This window comes from Melanaphis sacchari, unplaced genomic scaffold (genome assembly GCF_002803265.2).
Source record: "Melanaphis sacchari strain LSU unplaced genomic scaffold, SCAv2.0 Contig10_pilon_pilon, whole genome shotgun sequence".
Lineage (NCBI taxonomy): Eukaryota > Metazoa > Arthropoda > Insecta > Hemiptera > Aphididae > Melanaphis > Melanaphis sacchari.
Genome location: NW_020270420.1, coordinates 5,585,589 through 5,605,896, shown reverse-complemented (window position 1 = coordinate 5,605,896; position 20,308 = coordinate 5,585,589). Strand labels below are relative to the sequence as shown.

The 20,308-nt window shown below is 23.6% G+C and overlaps 1 protein-coding gene across 5 annotated transcripts in view; it reads right to left on the bottom strand.

The window, feature by feature from the left end:
- The window catches only part of LOC112603502 (neuronal acetylcholine receptor subunit alpha-7-like), a 68,848-nt gene that overhangs the window by 17,413 nt on the left and 31,127 nt on the right, over positions 1-20,308 (bottom strand). For all 5 annotated transcript variants that reach the window (XM_025352096.1, XM_025352094.1, XM_025352095.1 and 2 more), the window contains 5 exons: positions 10,025-10,164; positions 7,030-7,074; positions 4,213-4,322; positions 1,330-1,510; positions 773-848 (listed from right to left, as the gene is read on the bottom strand). In XM_025352096.1, coding sequence (XP_025207881.1) covers positions 773-848; positions 1,330-1,510; positions 4,213-4,322; positions 7,030-7,074; positions 10,025-10,164 — 552 coding nt within the window. The remainder of the gene's footprint in view (positions 1-772; positions 849-1,329; positions 1,511-4,212; positions 4,323-7,029; positions 7,075-10,024; positions 10,165-20,308) is intronic.

The window sequence follows — 20,308 nt, the reverse complement described above, 5'->3', positions numbered from 1 at the left end:
AAATTGTATCCACACACAGGAGGTTATAAATAATTATAAGTATGTTTACTACTTTATGGTAAAGTTATGACTTATGTATTACTGCGTCACATATAAAGTGATTATATCAGTGAATTATATTGTAGATGAAGTACTTATTTAAAATTTTCATATACAATAAGCTTTGTGTTTTACATTAACAAAAATAAATTGATTCATAAAGGATATATTTTGATTTATCTTAAATTTGTTAATGATATTAACATAGATAAAAAATATTTTTTAAGTTAAAGTAATTTAATTTACTAAAGAGTTTCAGTATACCCAAATAATAATAATTAATTTGTGTAAGTATGAATAAATAAATAAAATTGTTGTATTTTAATGACTACATTGATAATATTATATGTAATATCAAATATGTATCTAAGTGATGCTATGATAAACCAATTTAATATTAATATTAACGATCTACCTAGAATGAATTGTTAATATTAGAAAAATATTAAAAAAAAAAACTAATTTATTATGGACTTAAATATGTATTTGTATAATAATATTATTATATTGTGATTTTTTAAGAGAAATTAAAATACAACGACATTTCAATGCGTAATAGACAATTTCGAAAAATTAAATTATTTATTTACTAAACCATAGTATTTTTCTTTCAAAAAATCACAAGTAGACCTAAAAATGATAAATTAGTTAATAATTAGAAACAATAAAAATTAAAACAATTCAAATCTGTTAAAAAAAAATTATTTTCTACAGCGATTTTTTATTTGCTCACCAAGCAGGTCCCATTCACCATTAGTAATAAAACCACTGATGTCTCCTCCATTATCATCTTGAAGTTGAAGGTCCAACTAAAATACACAATAAAAACAATTTTATTGGCAAAATATTTAGGTACTAAAATGCACAATATGTGATTAGCGTCATTATTATACATATTTTTTGAATCTGTTAAAAAATGAACCTTAAGAAAATCAATTAAATTTAATCATATCTGTAATACATTAATGTTCTATTTTCTATAAATAAAAATAGAAAAAAAAAATTCACTACGAAAGTAATGTGGTAAGCTATTGTTTCATGTTTTCAACAATATATAATATTATGCAGTCAATAGTTTATAATATATTAAATGTTTAATAAGCACAATGGACGCTTGTATATGTGTAATACAATTGTGTATTTAATTACGTTAAAATAACAGCGATTACATGAAAACTAGCCGGTCATTTGTTGAATTCAATGGAAATGGTATTTTGAAGGATAAAATTAACGAAATGCCGCGAAATTGCGAAAAATAATATAGTTTAAATCGTGTTCGGTCGAGTTCACCTGAAATCCGTCGTATGTCCAACTGCCAAATTTCATATCACATTTTTGATCATCGAAGGGGAACCATGTGATATCGATTTTGCACGTACTCTTGAATATTCCCGGTGGTATGAATACACAACTACCATTGCTGTTTACCACCACGTTGGTTGCGTACGTGCCGTCGAAACCTTCATCAGCGCTAAAAACATAGTTCAGAGATAATTTAAACATTGGTGTGATATATAATATTACGTAGGTACATAGTTATTAGTTTTTCGAAAATAACATTAAATTTCACTGGAAAAATATACTTATTTCATTTGTTGGAAAGTACTCGCAATTGAAATGATATTATGTTAAGTTTTATTTGTTTTTTTTATTTTTTTCGACATATAACAATTTATTTTAGTTTTAGACATTTGTTGTAGTTGAATCAGCTTGGTAATGCATTTTTTTAGCTATAGGGATTGGAGTATTAAATATTTTTTTCTTAAAATCGTTTTACAGAATTAAAGTTTTATTGTACCTATAATATCAAACATAAAGTGTAACCGTGGGTTTTAAATTTACTACAACAATAATATTATTATTATATATTACATTAATATTCCTAATTATTACAGTACATTGATTTAATCAAAACTTTTTCATATTATTGGATTTGATGTTATCTTTATTATCGTTGTATTATTATCATTATCATTGACGCTTTAAAATAACAAAAAACTAGTGAATATATTATTTATTATTATAAGCAAATTAATATAATAAAACTTAAATTTAAAAATTATACATTTAGATAAAAAACTAATTATTAAATATAATAATGGATTCAGAAATTATTTAAGGGCAAGAAGGTGGATATTTAAAATTTATCAAATATATCTACATACAATTTTGATAATTATTATTTTTAATAATTTTTAATTAACTGAAATAAATATTTACTTTATACCGAATAGTTAATTGCTTGTTTCATAGATTTTTTAGTTTTGATTAATTTATTCATGTTTGATTTGTAACATATTATACTTATAATATAACGTCAATATAATTTATATTATATTTATATTCATAGTAGTAGAAATATTTTATTAAATTATGAAATCTCAGTAACAGTGTAATAATTTTACATCAATAGTATCATATATTATATTAAGATTAAATAATAAATTCACAGTTAAAAATTAAAAATAAAAATAATAAATTTAACAATTAAATAATTATAATAATTTTAGTATTCATAATTTTAAAACTAACAAAATTTTTGAAAAGTGAACAATAAATTCATCTGGTTTATTTTAATGTCATAAATTATATTAACATTTAGCATATAGTAAGACTATAAATTAATTAGTCTTTTTTTTTGTCATTTCATTTTTCAGTCATAATTTTAAATTACTTAGTATTATATTTAATAAGATCTTATACCTACGTTTATAAAACACGTACGGTCACTTGTTCAAGTCTCGATCAACTATTTATCGTAATTAATTTACCAATTACTTACTATTTATATGCTACAGTTAAATTTACACATACATTTACACTTATAATTATATATGCTTTTGAGTTTTGATGTTAAATATTTATCTATAATGTAATATGACGTGAGTAAAAGGATGTAGTTATTTTATCAGCTATTACTTTCTTATGATCTACCATTGATTAAATATTTATTCAGTTGATTAATTTAATAGAAAATAATTACTTATTTTATTTTAGCCATGTTTTAGTCTAAAATACGTAATTTTAAATTATATTGTGAACTATATCAGACGGATGTCATCAGTTACCCATTATGTTGTTTTTGATTACGCAATTCTTAAAAATTCTGTAAAGAAAGTGGATGAGTGTGTTTTTATGAAATTATATTACAGTATTTTAGACTATGTTTTTTCATACACAAATCTTTCAATTTCACTCAAACTTCCTAAATTTATAGCTATTTTGATGTCACTCCTATTAGAAAACTTTCTTATACTTTTCGAATGATTTATCTTAACTCATATTATTTCTGTGGTTTGTTGTTCCATTTTGTTCGGTCAAACTTATATATGTTTTATATACATATGTATCCACTATATTCTACGCTATATCTACACTCGGTTGGTTCCCAAACTTTATCGCATTAATTTTGTTTTTATCTTTTTTATCTCTTATGTTTCGACATAATAGTAAATAGACAATTTTGTTTGCAACTTTTTCAATGCTTTATTCTTATTATAAACACGGGTTATTAAAGTTCTCTCAAGAATCACCCTATAAATTGACAATCAAGATCCTGTTCAACTATTTTGAGTTTGTTTTATGACTCTATTACATGACTATCAAGAAGAAAAAAAAAATAATAACCCTTCTTCGATTTATATATTTTTAAGTATACAAAGAAAATTATTTATTTTTCTACGTAATTTTTGTTTGAATTTAAATTATTAAACAATTCACAATAAATTAAAAACATAATATTCTTAATTCCTCAATTTTCAATTTTTGCATTGAGTGTATACTGTACATCAACAAAGATTTATTGGCATCCTTGTCTTCAATATTCAAAATCTCTAAATATCATTAAACTATTTTGGATACAATTCAAATTTTATAAGTATTATTCTATAACACATTTAACTCTTCTTTAAGCTACTCTTTGCTCAATCACCCAGAAACCATCAAGGTCTAGTTACCCATATTCGACTCGATTCATTTCACATGATGTAATCATTTTTGCTGTCGAAGCATTCTAAACTATTAACGATAAATGCGTGATGTTTATAAACTATAATATTGTCATACACTTAGTTATTACACTTTAAAATAAACTATTATTTTTGCATAATACTGTAATAACGTTAAAATACACTATTCAAGTTGTGTAGGCAAAGCATTAATATGTGTACTAACCTATTATACATGAGCATATCTGGTTTCCATATCTTGTGCGGAGGTATTCTCAAATCTTTTACACCACCATAGTCACTGTGGTTCCACCTGAGGTTGACGTCATTCCACTCCTAAATTTAAATGAAAACTTTTAATGATACATTTGATTATTAAATAACGTGCGTACAGTGTATACTTCTAATTCTTAAAATATCTGATTTTTATATTTGTTAACAACATTATATTATAAATAATTATTTTATAGTTTACATAGATAATAAATAATTATTGATGACAGTATGTTAATTATACACATTTATAAAAATATAGATTATAGGGATTAGCTTAAATCCTAGTTTAACTTTTTTATTTTTATATTAAACTGTAGAATTAATGGAAAATTAAAATATGTAGCTCTATGTATTATCGTAAGTATAAAATTAAATTAGTGAAATCAAGAATAACAGAAGTTGTTATGTGAAGCTCTTTGAAATTGGAATCAATTATAATATTTCTAGGAGACTGTGTTTAATTTTAACGAAAACTTTTTCACTTTCGAATTGAACTTATCTTACTATTTATCTTTATAAAAAAGTTAATATCATACGAGTAAATCATGTTGAAAAAATTCTAATAATATAAAAATTCAGGCGATTTTACGATATTTTTCTATATAATATTTTTTTTTTAAAAACAATTTTTATTATTTTTTTTTTATTTAAATATTTCGAAATAAATGTAAAATTCAAATTCTGCTGGATTATTTACATATTTTGTATTTTTTTTGTAAACATAATACATTTAAGATTATATTATTTTATTTTGTTCTACAATAATTAATTTATAATTATTTTAGTCGGTAATAATAATTTTTGTGGAAAATTGATCAAATATTTGAAATAGCTGAAAAATAATGTAAAACATTTTTTTTTTTGGCTATTATTTAACCCTTTTGTTGTACGCGAAGAGGATAAGTAATCTGGTTTAAATGTTCATAAAAATTATTTTACTTGAAAAATAAGAGGGTACTCATTTTAAATTTCTTAAATAAGTTCTTTTTTGGAACACCTTTATATACATATAAAACTTAGATAAACTTTATCTATTATACATTAAAAAGGGTTAAGTGATTCATAATAATTTAGGTGTTGATGTTTATTTTAAATTATGTTTTTTGTGTGACAAATTGTATTTTAATACTTTGTAAAAAACAAACAAATATAAATTCAAAGTTTTTGTTCGTTTATTTTTAATTATAAATATAAGATAAGTTTATATAATATAAATGAATTTTGAAATAGTGTATTTTGTTTAGTGTTTTTTATTTCATTAAATTGGTTAATATTGCAATCATGAATGATTATACAGAATCTCATTTTTTTCTTTTTTTATTTGTCACTCAGTCTCACCACTTGTGTGATTAATCGTTTATGTTGCTATCCATTTTTTACGACTTTAGGTAAAAAGACGAAAAAATAAAAATCATGACAAATGGTCTGTAAATCTATATGGATATATATGATTGCACATTACATTAATCAAGAGGACAAAACTTTTTATATATTTGTTTGAAAGCTGTTCGGAGTAAACGCTCATACCTATATACTTGTATACGAACATGTAAAGTACACTTACTCTAACTATAGATTTTCTCTAAGCTCTAAAAATCGAAGTGTTTAACTTAAAACCACCATTTTGAAGTACATTTGTGCATTATTAAAGAATCTATGGGTTTTTTCTTTTGTACTTATATGCGAGAGGCTGTTAAGAACTTCACTCCACATTTGGTCTCGTTATTATACACTATACAACATATTGAGTTATTATATATATATTCTGAAGGGACGTTTAAAAATAATATGTTCCTTCATAGTCCATATGATACTTATCAGGTTAAAAATAAAAAATAATCAAATAAAAGCATTACATGCTATTTAATTTAAAACAGAATTGGTACGTTTTATAAAATAAAATATATATTTTACAATACGATTATTATTGAAAATACCAAAATACGTAACCTACTTTAATATATAATATTGGAATTCACAATTTAATTATAATTTATGAACAGGGATTTATGAGTTCATAACAATATATCATAATAATTTATTTGTTGTTATTTAATACTTAGAAATTTAACTCATTAATTTTTTGGTTATATATTAATTAATAAAAATACATTTAGGTACATCCAAGATTAAATGATAAAATAAAAAATAAGTGGCTTGCTTATTTTAAGTGTAATTAATGAGTTTCATAAAAACTATGATAATAGTTTAGTAATGTTCTTATAAAAAAACAAAATAATACTTGTTTATCATTTATCATTATTGATTATTGGAAATATTGTAGTTAATTTATGAATAATATCACAATAAACATTTTTATTTAAATACATTTTTTTTTGTCTATACTTGATACACAATTTTTAATTTCCTTTTCCGTTAATATTGCAAATTCAATCCATTGGTAGAATATTATAGTATATATGATTGTTTTGCGAAAAGTTAAGATTAGAAGACAAACAATAAAATGTTTCATTTCATATAAATTAGAAAAACTGAGATTTACTAAAGTTTTATGTCTTTGGCATAAACTATTGTAATTTTAAATAAGTCTTGAAAAAATTTACTATATACTTCAAATAAATTGCATTTAGTATAAAAATAATAGAATATTTATTTTACGTATAATTATTTTTATAATATTCGTAAATCGTAGTGAATAATTTATTATTTTATTTATTTTGATTTTTGTTTAATTATTTTTTTATGTATCTCAAGTTAAATTTTATTTGTATTAATTTTTTTTAAATTAAACTCAAAATATGCTTACCAATTTTAACCACATATTGGTAATTAACAGCTGATTCTTTTCATCCTGAAACAAATGAATATGTTTGCATTACTAAAAATTATTGTTTAAATTATTATGTTATGATTAGATTTAATCATGATATTTTGTATACATTTAAATATTGAAAAGAACTTCGATTCATTTATGGGCTAGTATTTGGGTACTCAAATTCTCTGTCGATATCAAATAATTCAACTATACAAAAATTTATCTATGTGCCAATCTATAGGTATAAATATTATGTTTTTCAACCCCTTTTAAAAGAGGTCGATAAATTTACATTCAGAATGCTAGGTAACCGGGGTAACTGACGTTTACACTCTGAGGACGAATACATAAATTTTAAACAGCCCTTCCTTTTTTCGGTAGAAAAGGGTGGTGACGGACTGCAAAAATAAAAAAAATATAAATATACCTTAGGAATGTTTTATTAAACTATCTTCATGTCTCCTTTGCTCTTTTGGATACACTCAGTGAAATAAGTGCCCTCTTAACTTATTCTTAAAATACTAGTTTTTCCCCTTATTTAAAATTTACTATAGGAAATATATTGCAAAGCCAGTTGGGTAAAAATCTTGAATTATTTTCTATACTTGAGCTAGGATAAAATATTCGTGACCAAAATATAAAATATTAAGCATTAGTCAAATGAATTTGAGACTTCTTTGATAATCTTTGCGACGTGCAGTATTAAAGTTCAAATATATTCACATTCACTTCACTAACTTACGTTAGATACACAACACATTTATTTTTGAATTCGTTTTGATATTCGATAGAAGTTATTTTATAGAATATTTACATTTAAATTGCCAGAATAAACTAAAAAACGTACATTTATTAATAATAAATTAAAATAATTAAAAAATTTAAATTAAATTAAGTGGTATATATATAAATTACAAATATTATTAAAAATGGCCTAAAAAGTGAGGTTAGTTAGGTTATTACTGCAATAGGTATCTAGTTTAACCGAAAAATATTAATTAACTCTCTATCTATGTTCATGATATGCTCATGAGAAAACTATTAATAAGCTAAACTAAACTTCAAAATGTAGTTATTCTTGAGAAATATTTTCAATTCTAATTACAATATTAAAATTTCAATTGTGTTAAATGTTGTGATAATTGATAATTTAAATTTTGTAATTTTAATTATTAACATAAGTTTATTGTTACTAATAATTTAAAACTAACTTTGTGCAATTACTGAATTTTGTTTAAAAGTAATGAATTCTAGTTCTAATCTATACAAACATTAGTATTTTGGTTTTTAATTTTTTTTTTTTAAAGTATTATATTATTTTTTTGAAAATTAAAACACATTTGAATATAAAAAAAAGTTAATATTGTCTTGAATAATATAATATAATATAATAATTATTTACGTACTATATCTGCTTAAAATTTATTTTTACTTCATTTTATCATATTGTTAAATGATTAAATAATCTTTAAATTTGTAATTATTTGCCATAAAAATCTTTGAATTTATTTATGTAAATAAATTAAATTAAATTCAGTACGATTTTTGTTGTATTAATTTACATGTAGTTTATTTAAATGACTATATTTGTTAAAGATTTAGAATGGAGTATTGTGACTAAAAAGAAACAGTCTTATTTAAATCTGCTTACTAAATAAACAAAAAAACAATACTAAATATGCTATTATATTGAATTCAATAAAAATATAAAAGTATTTTCTGCATATTAGAGACGTTAATCTTATTATTTTACAGTTGTAAAAAATATTTGAATCTCAAAAATGAAAAGTTAGAAAGAAAACTCGCTTGGGTACTTTTCAAACATTAAACTTTGCTTGGCCCACCCTGCACAAATTATACGCTTTGTTCACGCCTTTGAGCTAGATTTTTCTAGCTGACGATGTAGACTGGGAGAAACATTTTTGACAGGTTTTTATCGAACCAAACAACAAAAACAGTGATGACAACAAAAAAGCATATATTATAAAGTTAGGTGACTTTTACGCATAAAAGTAATAAAAAAAAAGTATTCAAAACTTGCTGAAAGATAACAAAATTAACCATAGTTTTGAATGTATGCCAAATAGGAAATGTACAATTTTGAGTGCTAATTAGGTTATTATATTTTTTAAAATTATTAAAATCCTTAATACGTCGTTATTCATATACCAACAGCATCTATTGAATGATATTTACTTGAATTTAAATATGCTATTTTACAATAACCAAATAATATATTTATAACAACTGATTATAGTTCATACAGGGGAAATACTATGTACAAATCAAAAGACTGGCTCTTAATGTTCGTATGTGCATACTCAGTCCTCTTATGTCCAAAAATAATAATACCAATATAAAAGTCAAACTACTAATTTGCAAAATCCTTCTTAAACCTATATGGACTTATAGTATACAGATTTGAAGTTCTACAGAAAAATCCAACACAAACAAAATCTAAGCGTTCCAAAACTTAGTTTATCCAAACCTAACCTCACATAACGATTTTATATGAAAACTTCTAATGAAGGAGCACAATTTTTTTACTCGCGCTTTCACAAGCGACTTTTATTTAATCAGAATCTTCTTATCAAAAACATTTCTGCTCTAACACTCCCAAGAAATTTTAGGCGCAAGTTAAAAAGGTAGCGGTGTGTGATCTTCTGTACAAACAGTATTTTTAATAAATTTCAACCTCTCAACATATATTAAATATAATTAATCAAGCTAAGTGTCGTCAGTGGAAGGCTTCTTATTCAAAATTTCACGTCTATATATTTAACACTTTTACAATAGTAAAATTTTACCGTAAACGGTTCAATTTATTTATTTTTTAATTTCATTAGATGTGTATATTTGTATGTATTTATTTGTTAATTGTTTTGAAAAATAAATTAATTTTAAAAGTATTTATATTGTTAAAATTCCATATTATGAATATATTTTAATCTTTTGTAATAATCAAATTATCAATAATGTTACTTACCACATCTATGATTTGCATGAGCATAAGGCCGAAACTAAGCTGTAGTGGCTCCGATTCATTAGCTACAGGCCTCTCTAGTGTGTTGTAAGGGTCTAATAAATCGTTGAGCAATCGCTTCTCGTGAGGTCCGCATAGCGTTTCTGTAAAATAAAAATAAAAACAAAAATTAATGCATGCTATATAAATATGAAATCTGCGAGGGTGAATAATATAAATATGTAGATTATTTTGTATGTGCGTTAGCTGCATAACATATTACTAAGCATGTAAATGGGTAAACACTTTCTACTGTGGGTCAGCCTAACCTCACTTAACGTTACATACAGTAGAGCCCTGTACAAAAATATAGAACGATCTATAATACTTATTGAAATAAATAACCTTTCTTTTGATTGTACTTGTACATAATAATAATAATAATAATAATAATAATAAATCCACTACAAACACAATTGACAGTCGCATTATTCTATTAGTTGTATTATAAAGTTTAATAATACAAATAAACGATATTGATACATTGTTATTATTTTTCTTATTATTATAATAATTGCGACAAAACGGAACAGATCGCTCGCCCATCCGTTGGAAATAGTTTTGTAGTGGAGAAATAAGCTGCCAAACGTCTGAGTGAATTTCGCCGGAGGTTATCGTGTATTCGAAATAGTAGTGGCGTGGCGGTGGATATAAATTCCATTTATTAATAATAATTGTTAGCTTACGGTTGTTGTGCCATGACAATACTCTTCGGACATTCCTAATTTCCCCACAGCACCCGAATTGCCAGCCGGGCTATAAATTCACGCCACCGACGACGTCATTAAACGCACATGACATTCAACCCTATCTAATTTTGGCTGTTATTATATAGAATGATAATTGATTCACAAGACTTTGTTTGCGCACAACATAATATTATACCAAACCCTATTCGGCTGATAAATGAGTATCCGGTTATTGTGAGACATTTAGAAATATTTCTGCGTTTTCCCATACACAATCCTACAGTAAATAAATAGGATCATGAATGTAACATGTACATTGCAATATATATAAATTATAGAAGTTACAATTTTAATTATTTTAGTTTATATTATTTAATGTAGATCATAATACAAAATTAATATTACTATTACTGTTATTGTGAAGAATTATTGTTTTCTTATACATATATTAAAAATTTATTATACTTAATAATAATTATTTTGTGTTTTATATTTAATCTTGAATGGGTTAGTATTTATTAAAGTAGGTAACTACGTGAATGTCAGGGAAAAATAAAAATGTGAGTAACACGTTTGATTACATTTACCAAAAATCAAAAAATGAGGAATATTAATGTAGCATTAAAATAAATAATTTATTGTTTTGATATCATAAAAAAGATTTTGTAAATCGTCTATTTTTAAACAAAAATATAAATAAACAACCCAAATCTACATAGTTTTTCCAATTAAATTGTATACAATTCAACCTAACTAAGAATTAATGCTACAATAATATCTGACGATCGTATTATTTCATTACCCTGAGTTAAAAAAAAAAAAAAATGGTTTTAAACGTATGAGTTAACTTATAAGGAAAAACTTATTTTTATCAATGCTTTTTTATGGTGTGTTATATTGTAATTCTTTAAAATAATTAATAAATATTAACAGTTCTGAGTTCAGACAGTTAATATGTTTATATACCTACTTATTATTATATAGTACGAAAAAAAGTAGGTACATTTAAATCGTATAGAGTATTTTAATATTTCAATTTGAAAAAAAAAAACAAATAATAAAACAACTTTAAATTAAATCCTCTACGCGACTTTTTTAAATACTATTCTTATTATTTTTTTTGTTTTACATTTATTCAGCACCTATAGTTGCACAGTAATTATCTAATATGATACCATATAAATAAATTTACAAAGTTTTCCATAAACATTTTTACGTTCGTTATTATCTATTTTAGTTTTTTTTTTTTTTTATAAAAACTAGTTTTGTATCGAGATAAAAAAAAAAAAAAACCATTGCAAGAATAACAAATGGTTTGTTGCAGATAAAGTACGAATGGTCTTTATATGTTCTCATACATAGTTATGTTGGTGTGTAGTTATTTCGTTCAAGAAGTCAAAACTTATTAATAAAGTATTATTATATTGTCGATAAATTAACAGGGGACGTGAAAACTTTTTGCCATAAAAAAAAGTAATAATAATAATGTGCGAAAAAACCTAAAAAAGAACAATGAAAATCATTTGTGATGATTATCGAGTTGTTTGGCCGTAATACGCGGACGGAAAAAAGTGAATACCATTTTTTTTCTTACTAGAGTTCTAGAGAGGCTATATATTATTATAATATTATACATTTTTCTCAAACGAGTCGATACCTAAATTATAATGTACATAATATGAGCTTCACTCTCAGACAACAGTGTAGCGCATTGATTTTAAATAGGATTTATACAAGAGATGACGTGTCGACGATGTCTGAGATGAAAATGTTAAAAGACAACAATTACCCCAAAATACACCGTTGGGTTTTCTATATACACCCGGTCGATTGGCATCAGTAACTGACTCCTCTTGATAAACCACTATAAGTAGATAAAAGAGCAGGAACGAGGCCGGAGCGACCGGATGCCGCTAGCCCGTCTGACCCGTAACGTTCGATTTGAACGTGACTGAAATGATAACGAAAACGCGCCATGTTTGTTATTGCTACTACTTTTGGGACTTATTAGTTTTTTCTATCTCGGGATTCGAATATTGGTGTATGGTGGTGCGGTGGCGAGGAGTAGACGCATGCACACACGCTGTATCAAAATAAGAGTTCTATTAAGATACAAAACAAAATATAATATAATATAAACATGGAAATATCACTAAATATATATTTTATATTGAAAAGTAATCGTCGAAAAATATTAAAATAAATATATTATTTACGACGTATTATGTATAATATTTATTTTACCTATAATAATATCTCACCGAGTGTTTATTCTCATGCATATCTACTCGTTTCTTCTTTGTCTAGTAATATAGAATACTTATCATATTCCCAAATATTGTTTAAACTTTGAGACTTAGATAAATATTTTAGTTTTTAGTGTAAAATAATAATTTATAAATTTTGTAATATTTTCAAAAATTATTTATTATTTTAATTGGTTTTTCAAGATCTTTGAAAACAAGCTTTTAATTTTTCTAAATTTTAAGTTCATTTCAATTTAAAAATATTATTTTATATTATCTGTTGCTGTGAAATGTAGGTCTTCAACATAATAATTTTTTCAAGAATCATATTTTAAGATATTTATGAATTTATAGAACAATATTAAATTTGATCAGAATTTTATTTGTGGGATGTAATTTTCTAATTAAAGTTACAAATAATTGTATAATAAAATTAAAAAATTGTGTATTTTTATACTCGGATTCGTTTATGCACCCTTTGTAAATTAAATTAGAATAAAAAAAAAATGTACAGCCAACTTCTCTAAGTTAGGTGACCAGGAAAAAACGCTCATAAAAATAAATGTGGTTTTACGTTTAACATTTTTTTTTTTTATATATTTTATTTCAGTAATAAAAACTTATGAGGAATCTTTTATAAAATGTTTAAGTTTTAGGTTTAAATTAAAAAATGTTATGCATTTTTAACTACAAAATAATTTATAAATGTTTTTGGCTTCAATTAATGCTCATAAAAAAAACACAGTGACTATGAATTATCATATTTTTTAAATGTTATAGGAAAAAAATATGAAAATATGATTGTATATTTTTAAGCTTTTTTATATAGAAATAAAAATTGTATTATACATTATTAAAAAAAAAAAAAAAAACTAAGAAGGGCAAAAATTTATTACAAATTCAAAATATTGTAGTAACAACGCAAAAATAGTCAAAATATTTTTAAAATAATATCATAATATGCTAATATTTTGTGAAAATATTCATGTTAATAATATTTATGAAAGTAGGTTTGCTAATGATAAGTCCAACCATTTAAAAGACATCTGTATATTATAAAACCTGAGAGTAGTAACTAGTTATTAAGTACCTACTTGGTTTAATATTAATTCAATTCAATTAAATCAAATATCGCATATTTCTTTCTAATGGTACTGTAATAAATTATCAATTTAACAAAACTAATCTTTTATGACTCTTTAACAAAAATAACAAAACGTACTTATAGTACTTATACATAATACCAAATAATACAAAACCATATTAGAATGTTAACAAAAACTGAGAATTCTAACAAACCCAAGTTCATAAAACTCAAGTAAACCTTGAAATCCTTGATAACTTATAAGAGACTACACTCTCAAGATGATGTAATATATTCTAATTTTTATAAAATATATATAGTAATATATTGGCTTTTTTTAAAAAATAATTCATATTATACATTAAATTTTATAATTATAATATTTTACATTTTTATTATTTTTCCAAGTTGATAATCATAGTTTCTGATACTGGATTAAGAATAAAAATAATGATAATATTTCATAGTTATGATTTTTTTTAAATTGAAAATATATATTCAGTTTAAAAATTTGAATAATTACTATAAATAATTGTTAATATATTAATATATGATTTGTAAGTAATGGCCTAGTAGTTCACTTATTTTAATACCTAACTATGCGAGTACTAGGTATTAAAATAGTTATGTATTATTATTCATATAATTTAATTAATAGTTAAATTTCTCATTAGAAATAAGAAAAAAATTAGATGATTATACTAAAAACTGAATTAAAAGTTAGTTATTTCTTGGTAAATTTGTCTTAATCTATTATTATTTGATATTTAACAAAAATCATCTGTAATATATTATACTTATTATATAATCAAATTTTAAGTTTCTGATTATGGATAAAAAAAATATAACTTAACCTTCTTGAAACAACATTAATCAGGTAAAATTATGATAGGTTGAACAGATTGTAGTGGATTGCACTTAAGTTCTTGAAATATGTATTAATTATAAAATAAAATCTAAATTTTCATCAGTTACTCGAAATCATAAAAAATAATTAAAATATTATCTAGATCAACACAATAAATTGATAATTTGATTATTGTTATAACAAAACTAGAGAGTATAATATATTAATACTATAAGCATTATTGTTCATATAAAATATAATATGTACCATCATTTTTAAATTTATATTAATTTTTAAGTACTTTACAAGGATACTTGTAATATATATATATATATTTATTGAACTTAAGCCCGGCGACTAGGGCCATTAGCTGTTGTAGGGATTATGAACTATGGGTAGGGGTAAGGTTGGTCCAGTAGGTTGTTTAACAATTGTTATGGTTGTTACGGTTAATAGCAAACACGTGTATGTGTGGCAAGGTTTTTATCCATTATGAGCCCGGATGGTCACCCATCCGAGTACTAGTAGCTGTGGCCGTTACTTACACCCAGTCGCATTTCGCGACTGATAGCAGCCAACGCGCCACACCAAGCCACGTAATATATATTTATATTTAAGTAATAAAAACATAAAAATACCTATGAACTTTGCAAGCTTAAAACAACGCCGTTCAATGAATCTATTTAACGTTTTATAATGGAAGATAAATATTTAGTAAATACTTTTAGTCTAAACTACTCAATGAGTTATTTTTTATTATAAAGTATCATAAAAGACGCTATTTTTCTACTATTGTTACTTTTATTTTTTTAACTTCAGGCTAATAAGTTATATATTTTACTAGTCAGTAATTTAAAAACGAATTTTTTAGTGTAACCGCTGTAGCTTTTTAATTGGTGTAAGAATCAGTGAAAATAATAATGCACATATATATTATATGCTATAATAGTAATTATAAGTCAAAAGGCAAGAGGCGTGGGTGGATTCTGATGCAAAGATAATAAACTTAAATCTACCAATTAAAAGTGGTTGACCCGTAAAAAAAAAACACAAACCAACGGGGATACCGGACAAATTGTACATTGGACTATAAATATTTTTATTCCACGGATGGGTTTTCTTGAACATTAGTAAAATTCCCCAGACTAGGTGGTTTTCAATTTAGGTTTTTTCGGATGATCCAGAGCCTCAAACGAGACTACTGAATTTCATGTCAACAGTAATCTCCAGTCTCAACGGAATGTGAAAAGTTGCAATCAAACTTGCGACGATCGATCGCGAAATGAAACTATTATACAAACTTATAATAGTCAGCCTGTTAATTTCACCATAACTTCGACTAATTTAAATGGATCAGCCACGCAGGTGTTGGTAAATTGTTTTATTTAAAACATTCTTAAAACATTTCTCTTTAATTTGTTTACTCCAATGCTCATTACATGTTCCATTAATCCTGTTCGCGTTTAGTAATGAATACGATTGAAAATATCGACATAAATCTTTTAGAAGAGAGTAATTCAAATTTAATCACCTTATGGAGTAACTAATATTACTTGAAGTTTTGTCATGGGTGATATTAATTTTTCGTTGATGTAAAGTTCATTAATTTAGAGTTAAATATAGATTTTTGTACTTTTTCACACTATTATAATTTTAAAATTTTTAATTAAGAAACTATAATATGATTATAATATATTAATATCGAACACTAAATTTAGTTTAATTTGTATTACCTATTAAATATTTAGGATGAAAATTAAATCGTATAAATAGTCAACAATTAATATAATTATTTTAAGTAAACAAATGACAAATATTTATTCTGAATTAATTTAAATTTATATACATATTGCATTCATCTGTTGAAATGCGATTTGTTTTTGTTGATTGATGTTATTGTTTTCTGGTTTTTGTTCGATATTGCATTTGGAAATGACTTACACACGAATGTAATACTTTTTATACCATCATAATATTTGATTTATATTGGTGCAGTGCGACGAACGAGATGCTTTCTTGTGCCAATATACCTGCTATTTATGGCAAAGCTATGTTTATCGATTCTGTATAATACCATGGAAGAGATAAAGCTTTGAATATATATATATATATATAAATATTTACATGTAAAGCATATTACATACCATTATGATTGTTGTTCTATCAACTTAAAGTGTTGATAATTTTGAAATATATTATTATCGAATTTTTAGCTATATAATATAATTTAGATAGTTAGAAAATAACTGATATAAATATAGTTTTTTTTTTTATTATTATAGCTTATCGACATAAATGTAATTTGAATTACAATTCTCATTGTTGAAAAAAAAAATCTTTGAGCTTTAATTCAATTTTATAAGTGAATATAATTAAAAATATTCTGCCGTTAATAATATAGGTACATATCGTACATACCTCGTAATTAACTAGATAATGAGGTAATGAAAAATTATTTTTATTATTTTTCAATAGATTGATTTAGAATTTAGTTTTCAAATCTATCTGTTAGTTACTTGGTTTGAAAATCAAACACCACTGTTCAGCGTAATATTAATTACATTTTAGACTTAGTTAACTATTTTAATTGAATATCTTAACTTTAAATATTCTTATACAATTTAATATTCAATTTTTGTGATTAGGTATTGCGGTTTGCTTATTCAAAAAAACTATAACCATATAAATATAAATATATATACATATACTCGTATATGTGCATACGACATAATAATAGGTACGTATTTATATTTAAACTTTAAATTATAACTATTTTTTATAAATATGTTATAATAATATATCAGGAAATTGAATTGAATTTGTACTTTACATAGTTAAATAGTAATTATATTATAATATATTAGTAAATATTACAAATTCACCAACTATCTTAAAGATCAAACACTTCAGATTTCTAATACACTGAAGATTCAATGTTATATAAAAAATAAGAATCGTGCACATTCCAAATAAGTCATATACGTAGATATTGATAATGTGAACCGATGTTTGTGATGTGGAAAAACGTCAGAGAAAGGGTATTGCAGAGGAAAAAGAATATTTTCTTCTTTCCTTTTATTTTCTCAGTGTCATTTATCTTTTTGTGGCGTTGAGGAAGTAGTCAAACGCAAGAAATATGTCAGTCCCCTGTTACTGCACGTGTGCCTGTACGCGTACAGACTATACTTTGAGAGAGCAGCGCTCATTTTATAAATTGTAATTATTCTCGTTTTTATTTTACTAAAATTAATATCTAGTACAGTATGCATAATGTTCTCTTTGCTTCTATTAAGTATTTGCCTTCCACAAGTACCATGGTGTTTATTTTTTGAATGCGTTGGTTAAATAATTTAGAAAAAAAATTGTGAATTCATGTTTCAGAAAAATAATTTAATAGTATATTACTAATTTGTGTTTGAAATATAAAAAAAATAAATAGTGCTTACGATTTCTTAAAAAAACTCTGTATGTATTCCAATATTGTATTTTGACACATGTCAAATCTGTTATTTATTATCCATATTTCTATTTATATATATATAATAATATTTGGTAGTCTAGTAAAGTGAGCGAGTAAGATGAAAACAGACATTTATGTGACTTAAGTTTAAATAAAAAATATGATATCAACAAACATGTTGAACACTATCCAATGATTGCGCTAAATCTTTATATTAGGATGAATATATATTTTTTTGTTTTGATATTAATTTTTTTATTCTTAATTTTCCAGAAATATCTTATTATGATTATTTTCAAAATATTTTCAACAAATAACATGTTGATCACTATTTTGTAATTTAGATATAAGGAAATTAAACTACAAGAATTCCTAAGATTAAAAACAAAAAATATTTCAAATTTTTTTATAAGAGTCTTTTAAATTAAAATATACAGCTTATTTTTGAAATATTAATAAAAGATAACATTTAGGATAATTATTTACCATCGGAATTTGTGACAGTTATTTTAATCATAAGTTAAGCATTTTGAAGTAGTTTAATACAATAAGAAACAATGAATAGCAATAAGTATAATTAATATTAAATAATATTAATATTGACTTGAATAATATATTCATTTTTGTAGATCAAATTTAAATATTATTTTATATGTTAATCCTTATTAAATAAATACATTAATTTTTTTATTAAATATATTTAATTATAGTACATTTTATGAATAAATTATTTAAATACTATTTTTATTTTTTTTTAATTATTTTTTTCTTAGTATTTATTAAGTTTTGTGTTTTTTTTTTTTTTTTTTTGTATTATGAATGTTTGATTAAAATGTTAATTTAAAAATAAAAACTTCATAAAATATAATGACTTTATAAATGTTTGTGGACAATGCTTATTTGTTTGATTGTGCTTTAACAAAAATTATAATATTACGTCTATTAGATTGAACGTATTATACAATTTCAATTTACTATTTAAACCAAATAAAACTTATGATAAAACGATTTTTTGTAGCCCTTATAATTTAATGCCTTCAAGAAGGGTTGAATTTTTTCAAATAATAATTATAACTGAAAAAAACCCGTGTGGTCTCTGAGTGAATTGAAATTGTTTTCTGTTGTTGTAAAACTAGAATTGTATGTAAAAATAAAATTATTGCTAAAACCAGTTGACTATGAATAATATTTTACACCTATTGACTTTTGCACCTTTTAGTAATTGTATTTTGGAAAAATAATAGTAAATTTGATGTAGACATTTTTTTTCTGTTCGTGAATACATAGTACATATACCATTACATCATTATAATTTATATTATTATAATATATATTACGGTTATTAATTCTTATCTAATAACCATTATACATTTATTAAATAAGACATTATCTAGTTGTAACTATAGAATAATTAAAATTTTATCTTATTCAAAATATTTTGATATTAATTATTTGTGTTATACGTTACACAGAAAATTCGTGTCATTTTGTATGCTAAAAATATAATTCTGGTTAATATTATTATTTTTTATTTATAAATCGTGTTTGGAATAAATATACTGCTGTATTGTTTTTTTTAAACGCCAATATCACATATCTCAAATTCTGAGTAATCATTCAATTGTATTCCAAAAATATGTAAATCATATCATAGTGAATTAAACAAACGTAGACCGTAGTATTATTATAAATTATAGATAGTCACATACAACTAAAAGTCTACTGGTGATAGCTTTTCGATAATGAAAGGAATGTTATAATACCCATAGGATAGAATAACTTTAATGGATACATATACTTATTAGTTATTACACAATACGGTACACAAATGTATCATATTATTATTCGTATCAGAGTTAAATTTTAGCTATAAAATGTATTATTTACATATAAGAATGAATTATAATTGTAAATATGTTATT